Source organism: Solenopsis invicta, chromosome 4 (genome assembly GCF_016802725.1).
Source record: "Solenopsis invicta isolate M01_SB chromosome 4, UNIL_Sinv_3.0, whole genome shotgun sequence".
Lineage (NCBI taxonomy): Eukaryota > Metazoa > Arthropoda > Insecta > Hymenoptera > Formicidae > Solenopsis > Solenopsis invicta.
Window position 1 is genome coordinate 26,998,091 of NC_052667.1, and position 9,757 is coordinate 27,007,847.

Sequence of the window (9,757 nt, forward strand, 5' to 3'; positions counted from 1 at the left end):
CTCTTTGTAAACATTTTCTTTATTGCACCTTGAGTTTCAATATAATTCATGTAGAAAAAAATTGTCTTTGAAAAAATCATTTAATAACGGCACTTGTAACTTTCTACAGAGGCTTCTTCTCGGTTTTGTGAGACACTTGTCACCGAAGTTAAAATATAATTTCAGGTATTTCACATCTGCGACAATGGACGCAAGATCTCGTTCCTGTGTCCTAATGGCACCATCTTCCAACAGTCGCAACTTATATGCGACTGGTGGTTTAAAGTGGACTGCAGCAAGTCCACGGAGTTGTACGAGCAGAGTGCTGAGCAATTGGCCGAGGAGGAGAAGAGACGTGCGGAGGCAAGAAAAATGAAGACCGAATACCATCGCACGGAGCAGGGTAGTACGGATTATTACGAGAATGTCGATTACGATGGCAGACAAAACGGTAGAACGAATCCGTATGGTCAGTCCGCTGCCAAGCAAAATCAGATTCCGGAAAGACAGGATGAACCAAAGTCCAACCAACACTTTGGACCAAACAATGTTTTCGAGAATACTCGTGGTTCCGGTCGCTATTTCCAGGAGAACAACGCGAACGCGTTACAAACTAACGAGAAAACAAGCCAGACATCCGAGAATTACGACCAGCCAGCGAAACAGCGGCAATATCACGATAGCGAATCGAATTATCAGGCGGGCAGCAGACAGAGAAATCAACTGGACACGCAGAACGGCAAGTTTAATTACGAGCACAGCAATAAGTACCAGGATAGCCGGCAAAATTATCAGAGCAACACGCAGGATAATTATCAGTCTAATCAGAACACGCCGCGCAACAACGAGAAGCCGGTGTTCAATAATCTGAAATCGCGTACCTCGACGCGAAACAATTTATTTGGTTCTAATCAGTCGCAAAAAGCTACACCGACGTACATGGAAACGACGACTTTTAGAACGACAACCGCGGCGCCTCCGAGGGAATATCAGCAGTTCGCGGAAAGCGCCGCGTTTGTGTCCAATCGGGGAAATCGCTTCAACTCAAGAAAATCCGACAACTCTCGACAGTATTATTATCATTCGTACGATTACCGAGATCATTCCACTGCAACTAACTACCGCGCTCTCGAGACTACCACCTTAGCGCCTCAGAAGAACGAGGATGAGACGGTGTCCTTTACGCCGAAGACGGGCGCCCCGTCATTCCCCGGACCTACGTACACTCCTGTCTATAAGCCCAGAACAACAACGTTACCACCTTATGAGACAACGTTGCAGTACACTCCGACCACCGAGACGTCTTACTACAGCACTCCGTATTACAGGCATGGCGATATTCCAGAAACTACGTATGCTAATGTCGACATCGCGACCGTGACACCGTCTTCCTCCGAGGAATTCCAAACTACATCCTTCACTGCGTATAACGATCTGCGAACTCCCCCGGCGATTGGGAGAGTGCCCCCGGCTCCCGGGAATTATCAGAATCAGCAGTACGTCGATAACAGGGTGACCGAACAGAGAGACGCCGATACCTCCTTCGCGACTACACGTCCGTATATAAATACAGAAAGTTATCGGCACAACGTTGCTAATGTCACGTCAACCATCAGTCAGGATGCGTATTCTTCGTCGACGCCAGTTTACGAAGATTCTCGTGCACAAACTCACGCCAATTATCAAAACGAGAACAGTATCGCGAATATTGAAAACAAAGGCACAACGTTGGATCCTTGGCGCGCGACTTTGCAGAGCTTCCAGCAGAACTCGATCAGCTCGACCGAGAAGCCGTGGAGAAGCACCAACGGCTATCAGCAAAGTAGCTCCACCAGCAAAACCTTGAGCCCTTACGACACAAGTTTCACTTATAAACAGGGGAAAGTGCTGTCCACTTTAGGCCCGTATGTACCTTTCACTAAAAATTATGTTTATTCCACGATAACCACCACTCCGACGCCGAAACCGCCGACCACCGTGACGGCTTACAACCCCACCCTGGCAAATTATCGCATGACGGCGAGCAATTTGATACCTAAGGTGAAATCGCCTCCGGTCACGAGCAGACCCAAAGACAGAGCGACCTATTTACCTGAGCCTAGCAAACCACCAACGACTTTCGAGGATAGACCGTACGCCGAACGGGAACACGCGCTGAGCATGTTGCACTCTCTTCAAGGTCTAGAAAATAACGCGGAAAGTCTTAGCGAGATCGTCGCGAAGGACGGAAATAATCGCAACGGGCCCTCTGCTCCCGGCCCATCCACTCTGCATTCGTTAGCTCTGTACTTTGCCACGGCCGGTGATAATCTCGACTCCAACGAGACTATCGAGTCTACCGCAAGTGTCGAAGAAGTTGAGGATAGAGATGCGAGTCGCTCGCATAATGCATCTGTCGAATTACCGACCAGCATTCTCACACAGCACACCATCTCCTCGTACGTCGAGTTGTTCAATCTGAATAATGCACTTGAAGGAAACAATACAATGGCTGAACTCACGGAGGAGATCGATAACATTGGCGGCGAGGTAGACGATGATCTAGACATCGAACAGAGCGAGGGCCCAGTCAACGGCGCGAAAAAATCAAATAGCACCAAGCTGCGTGAGCTAGCCCAAGTCTTCACTCACGCTCTGTCGGCGTACCTACAAGATCCGGACACTTTCAAAAAGGTACTGACGGAAATCAGGCCCACGCAACCACCGGCGACAACAACCGACGACGATCAATTCGAAGTTACAACGTTGTATCCGACCACTGCGGAAGAGTTCGCGTCTGTGACCAAGGAGAAGGATGAAGTCCTAGATTTTTCGGATGACATCGACAGAAGGCGTAAACCATCCACCATATTCCCCACCACCTTACAACCACCCCCTGTCACCACCGATAGATCGTATTCAACTTACTACACGACGCCGTATGATGAATATTACACGACTTCAGAGAGCCAGACGCGAAGACCAATTTACTATCCGAGCACGACGCTGTTACCGCCCAGCGATTCGTCATACGATTACGTCGAATCATCGACGCAAGGTGGTAATACATTTGCATTCGAAGTGAATAACGTATTCACTACCACTGCGAACCACGATATTCAAAATTACGATGGCGATACGAGAGATTCGACCGATCTATCACCAGTTTATGACAATTATTTCCCATTGGACGAGGAAGGAAATCGAAATAAGATTGGTGGTTTTCATAATAACACGGCGTCAACTTTCCAACCTTACGGTAAAAATGTTAAACCGATCGGCGCTACGCCTATAAACAATTACGTGGCGTCGTCGACGGTGGCGTCTTTTCAGAATTCTGAAATAGAAACGACCGCACCCGGCTGGGGTAGAGGCTCTGCTGGTGATAAACCTGTTCAAAATCTCACACCGCCTCATTATCATCAACATTTCGGTAATGTCAAGAATTTTGAGGTGTCAAACAGCATCCTGCCGAATAGTCAGGTACGCTCGACGACGCCTTTGCCGAGAAGCAAATCCTCCTACAGCGCCGCCAGCAGCACCGTTCAGCCCTTCAGGATACGTTATTATGATGAAACAACGACAGCACCGTCTGAATCTCTCGCCACAGCTCGCAGTTCGTATGCGAAGTACAGAAATAATTATAAGTTGGAAGGCAATCGCATAGAAAGTACTCGCAAGCCCGCGGCGACAACCGCGGCAACAACAATTCGGGACGACGTCGAGACACTAGATCCCGTCACTGCAACTGTCAGCGACGTTACTCCGTATACCGCTACTGTTATTCGCGCTACCTCTAACAGGCCAGCAGACACGTCGACCACGAGACATTCCAGTCTGCTGAACAACGATCATTGGACTTCTTCGCCCATGGTCACTCAGCTTTGGGAGACAACGGTGTTTGTGGATCCTCGGCACATTAATCATGGTCTAGAATCGAATGTCGGCTTCACTCAATTACCCGACACAATCGGTAACGCTATTAACGGCGAGTCGGAATCCACCGTAGCGGCGAGCACCGCGCGATCGCCGACGCTGCCCACGGTAGATTTCGACGTGACGACGGAACCGCGAACCACCAGCACGCCGAGTCCTTGGCAATGGGCAACGAGCGACAATGATCCACCCGTAACGTTCACTTTGTTGCCGACGACATACGCGGAGAACACGGCGACGCCGACTCCGATCATCACGACGCGATCCAGCATAACGACCACGATTACCTCCTCGGTGACGACCAATGCCGTCTCCCAGGACAATCTGGCATCCACTCTGTTGCCATTCGTGACGGGTAATGCATTGAATGCTACTGAGAGTGAAGTAATTAAGGCGCACGAAATGTTTGGCAAATTGAATGAGACGAGTTCGAACACGTTGATGCGAGTAATGAAGCAGGCAGACAACAACGCGACAGTAAGACAATTGGTACTATTGCTGATAAAGCATTGCAACGGGCCCAAAGACAAGACAATGGAGCAAGAGAAGGAGCAACTATTGGATGCTTTGCTGAGGATGCCCGTTAATGAGTTTAGCTCAGAAGAATCGCGTGAAATCATTGCCGGCATCAACAGGCTTAATCTTTCGAATATTTGTACGTATTTTGATTTGCATTTATCAATGATATTTATTTAGAATATGAAAATTATGAAAATTTAATTTTAATTTGGCGCTCTAATTATTTTTAAGTATCGATTTAAAACGACAATGATCTTTTGTTTGGACAAACACTTAATATTAAGAATAACAAATATATTTATTACTGTTGACAAATTTAATTGCATATATAGTTGCTGTAATTATTCCGAGATGCAATCAATCACACGATTTTTGTTTTATTAATGAACGGATTATTTTCAGTGAAATAAAGTTAATCTCCTCTTAGCTGCTTTAGCACGCGCGAGATTGCATTATAAAAATACAATAAATAATATCTTTGAGAAGATAAAAATTGATTTTGAAGAACAGGTAATATCAGAATGTAATTTTTTTTCTTTTCTTATGACTGTTTTAATTTGCTCTTAATTTTGCGTTGTTAATTTATATCTACATTATTGCTTTTTAATGATTTGCTCGCAACGCATGATTTTATTAGAAAATAATATATTATTTTTTCATTTTTCCAATAAAATTTCTCTTATAGTATTTCTCCAATATAGTATTTCTTATATTTATTACAGATACTGTGAAATACTGCTTATTTGAAAAATATAGTTTTGCTTATTTTACACAAAAAGTAATATTGATTTAGTTTATATTTTTCTATTTTTCGAACAACGCAGATTAACTATCTACATTTTATAGCTAAACCACGAGCAACTGCTTTGTCGAACTCCACGACGATGAGGACTCCTCGAGCGTCGACCGTAAGACCCACGCCGTCTGCACCATCCATCACTACGTTTCGCAGTAGAACAGGACGAAAATTCCGCACGACCACGGAGAGTGCCAACGTCATTGCCAGAAGATCGGACGACGCTGTCTCGGGGACGAATAATTCCTTGTCGGTGAACGAGGCCACCGCCTCTGACAACCGAGCCCTCGAGCTTCTCAGGTCGCTCTACACGATAGCCGCTAAGTGGGGCTGAGGAGCCGCATAATCGACGACCGATCGGAACTACGCGCGCGTCGGAAGGCTCGCGAGATGAAGATCTCGCTCGAGTATCAGAAGACGTCCACCTGTCGATACGTCGGAGTAGATCGTTGCTGTCATCTATCACCGTGTCACCCATCACTCCACCTAGCTTAAATTCGAGGGTTCAAACACCGAACGGTGAATCGGTTTTGATCTCGGTCCATGAATCGACGTCCGTGAACGAGAATCAGCTCTACGAATATTTTTTTTTTTTGGGCGAGACACGATATACACATTTTGTTGAAACCGTCGTCAAAAATTGGAATAACACATTTCGAGGTATAACATTCAAATATTATTGATTTTGGACTTCTTGCATTATTAAACTTTACTACTATTACACTTGCTCGCAATACTTGGAAAATTACTCAAGGATCGACTTATTCAAACTTGGATCGATAACGCTGCTGCGAAGTTCGATTTAACTTAGGGCCGAGATTGACACCTGCGCTCGTGGTTATTAAGTAGGTCGTGTAACGATCGAGTATTCGGAAGTATAAATCCGAAATGCGGCTGCTTGATACCCGCGACCGTGCGTAACTCCTGTCGGTTAATATGCGGAGTCCCGATCGATCCTCGATCGACAAGATCGCAATACAATAATTAACCGGCTGCAGTCCGACGTTAAGATTATGTATTGCTCACCGTCCTTTTTATTAAGAATAAATCATCGATCGCCTCGAAACATCGGCAACTATTACTTGAAGAAGAAAAAACGCCTGCCATACTTCGTCCCTCCTGTTCAGCGACTTTGCGTGAACGCCTACACTCAACTTTACTCTTTCCTCTCTATAATCAAAGAAATTCACACATATTAAGCAAGGTAATTTTATACGTTTTACTTGTGTTTATCATGCAATGATATAACAACAAAGTTTCTCTAAATGTTTCTTCCTTATATAATTTTATAGGTCTTTAAACTGGCTGTCGTGTAGTTACATTATCGGCGTATTGTTCATATGTCCGTAGTATTTGTGTTTAGAAAAATCGATTTGATTGGAAAACAATTGGACAGAATTTTACATTTTAAACTTTTGATTTGAATCTTCTGAATGTGTAGATATATACGACTATGTATTTAAAACGAGGAGCAAATTTTAATTGCTGATATAGAACACGAGACATCTTCCTTATTACATTAATTTTTTTTTTATTCCTAGTATATGTGCTTGTATGTGTAAAACAGTGATTGTCCTGCATGCCAACGGGAGGGTAAAAAAAGGGGGTAAACATTTTGACACGTTCGCTCGCGCGGTACATCGTCAGGTACATCGTCAGATTACAACTCGTCTTCTCGTTGAATTGCATGCGAAATTGGCGGAATGTGATGGCACGTGGTGAATTGCACCATGTATGCACCTTATAGTTATCCGTACCGGTCGGACTCTATATACGTGACACAATTTCAACCCTTTTCCCGCGTATCTTCCCCCAACGAGGCCAGTAACGTCCTCTTTCGAAATACGCGCTAATTCCCGGGCGGTATTAATTTCTGCCGGCAGCATTTAATTGATATTCGACGGAACGTACGAATTTACATTCAGCCCAAAACTGGCCGTCGAACTATTCAGTATTACAAAAAGACTCTCTAGAAGGGATCCGCCCAGTTTTCCCCGGCGGATCACGTGAAATTATTTATTCGCCTTCGCTGTGTTGCGATTCCTACGTACCTACGGCTAACAGTAAGTTACTTATATCTTGAAATTACGGTGTTGGTAACGTTCTCTTTCGTTTGGGCAGTTTCGAGGTCGGCGATGCGTTTCCGTTACGATCCCGAAACGTCCAAATGGGGTTTCTAGGTCATTATTTAAGTACGCGACTTAGCGTGTAGTTGTGTATCGACTTTATGTAATATATCTTTGTACAGTATGTGAATAAATATATACAGGGTTTTGTTAGCTGTGTTCTACCTCTCATGTGCGTTCCTTGTAATGCTTACCTAGATGCTTTTAATTTTTTTATTAACACTTTTTATTCTAGAAAACTATTTGACGATGTCTAGCAGTTGATTATTAACGTTGTTAAAAAGAGTATATGTTATACTTATTGCATTAATATATTCTAATTAATTTTTTACATATCAAGTTTGTGTCTTATTTAGATAGTTCTTCAAAAATACAAGGTTTAATATTGTGGAATTACAAAGCTCTGCGCAGTTAAAGTTTTAAATCAGTTTCCTCAATTAACATTATAGATAAATAATAAGATATGTGGTACAACACATTTATGTCTTATATTTTATCAATGTCCATTATGCATTACATTACATTCAATATTCATTGAGGAAAATAATTTTTAAATTTTAAATCTTATTATAATATTTATTATTTTTCCATTGTGCGCAGGGTTTGGAGTGATTGAATATTTTTATCTTACTCGTAGATTATTTGTGCACGAAGTAATATTATATTATTAAATTAATAATGAGTACGATTGGTAAATTTGCAATATTTTTTTATTTTTAAAAATCTTTAATATTTTTAGGATAGTTTGTCATGAAAATCTAAACACGTCATGAAAGGAAACGTCATTATCGTTGAAAGTAGAGCGCGAGTTATACATTTTTTAAAAAAAGTCATCTACTCTTGATATATGCAGATCGCTGGAGATGTCAGCGCGGCAACATGTTAATAACTCACGCAGACTAATGAACATCATTAATGTTTTTGCGACGGGTCCTCGGAAGAACGAACATGGGGAAATGACCACGGTCGTGAACAATTGCGCAAACATTCAGAAAATAAAGGAGAAAGAGAGAAAGATCTTCTGTCTTTGTCTTCCTTGTCGCACATGTACCTCAACACCCGGTGATTCGTATATATACACGTACGGTTCGTAAACGTACATTTTTTTTAAATCTCACAGTTTGCAAGAATATGAAGGCTCGGATATTCTGATTTAAAAGAAAAGGATTAATACGTATTTTGCAATTGATAGATATGCACTGAATGGGGCGTCGTAAAAGAATAACGATGAGATTTCCGTAACACATAGATCTCATAAAACGCCCGAGAGAATACGCATATAATTTGAATCGGCCTAATGAAGAAACGCTAATAAGAGAAGCGATCGTGGCGAAGACTCGCACTCGGGTCGGAGGCCATTGCACAAACGGCTGATTAATATTTCTAAGGACGTACGTACGCTTACCATAGACAGATCGTAAACGTGGTAAGCAGTATGTTGGATTTTTTATTACATGGAACGTTACAAAACTACCCTACAAGGACAGTACTTTTTCGCGTCACGCTTGATCTCTTGATCACCCCGTGGCTGTTGCCAGGAGCGACAGATCGCGAAACTTTTACGGAAAAAATATGTTGGAGATACGGATAACTGGGGAAAAAATAACTTTTGCAAATACAATATTTTTCTCGTACAAATAACATAAATGTTATTCAAATTTTTTTCCTATACAAATGGTGTACCAATATTTTTTCAAAAATATTTTTAAAAATAGTTTTTAAATTAATATTTATCATAAAAATAACTATCTGAAAATTTCAGATTTTCGATTAATTACTTTTTATATCGGTTTGGTAATTTAGATAATAATTTTTCGACAAAAATTGCAAAAAATTGCAAACGTAAATCAATACATAAAGAACTATATCTAAGTTGGCCAACTTTTCAGGCATGGAGTCTTTCGGATAGTTCGTGGCGCAACTTTTGCCTTCGCTACAATGCGAATGGACATCCGCCTTCAGCAAGACCGAGATCGATTCGCCGCCTCGACGCAACATATTCAAATTAATGTCCGGAGATCGGTATCCGAATGAAGAGTTACAAGAGGCAGGAAGAAGATCGTTACTCCTTCAACATCTTGCTTTTTCCGCAAATGTAAATGAAACTACCTAATAATTATGCTTAAGCGAACATCATATTAACTCGCAAAAGTGTTTAACACGATGTAAAGTTGTATACAGATGTTTGAGAGATTACTTTACTTGCACATTTACAGCGTTTTCTTTTATTTTTACAAAAACCTATTGTTTTTCTTTTTTGGAATTTATGCATTTCAATATGTTACATTGCTAAGACATTTATTTACGTAACAATCTGTCTAGATTATCTTGAAAAATCTGTTAGGAGCAGATCGTTTAGATAGTCGCAAATGCACTTTAAATAATGCTGCAACGGACATGGGTTCAGATGCTATGCAAGATC

At 42.1% G+C, this 9,757-nt stretch overlaps 1 protein-coding gene across 3 annotated transcripts in view; it reads left to right on the forward strand.

Moving 5' to 3' along the window:
• LOC105196336 (mucin-5AC) overlaps positions 1-9,548 on the forward strand; it is a 42,522-nt gene extending 32,974 nt beyond the window's left edge. For 2 of the 3 annotated variants that reach the window (XM_011162238.3, XM_039447811.1), the window contains 2 exons: positions 166-4,549; positions 5,260-7,488. In XM_011162238.3, coding sequence (XP_011160540.2) covers positions 166-4,549; positions 5,260-5,543 — 4,668 coding nt within the window. In that variant the 3' untranslated portion in view covers positions 5,544-7,488. Of the gene's footprint in view, positions 1-165; positions 4,550-5,259; positions 7,489-9,224 lie in introns of those variants that run through there. The other variant, XR_003268460.2, reaches the window with a different exon arrangement.
• The last annotated feature ends 209 nt before the right edge of the window (positions 9,549-9,757 follow it).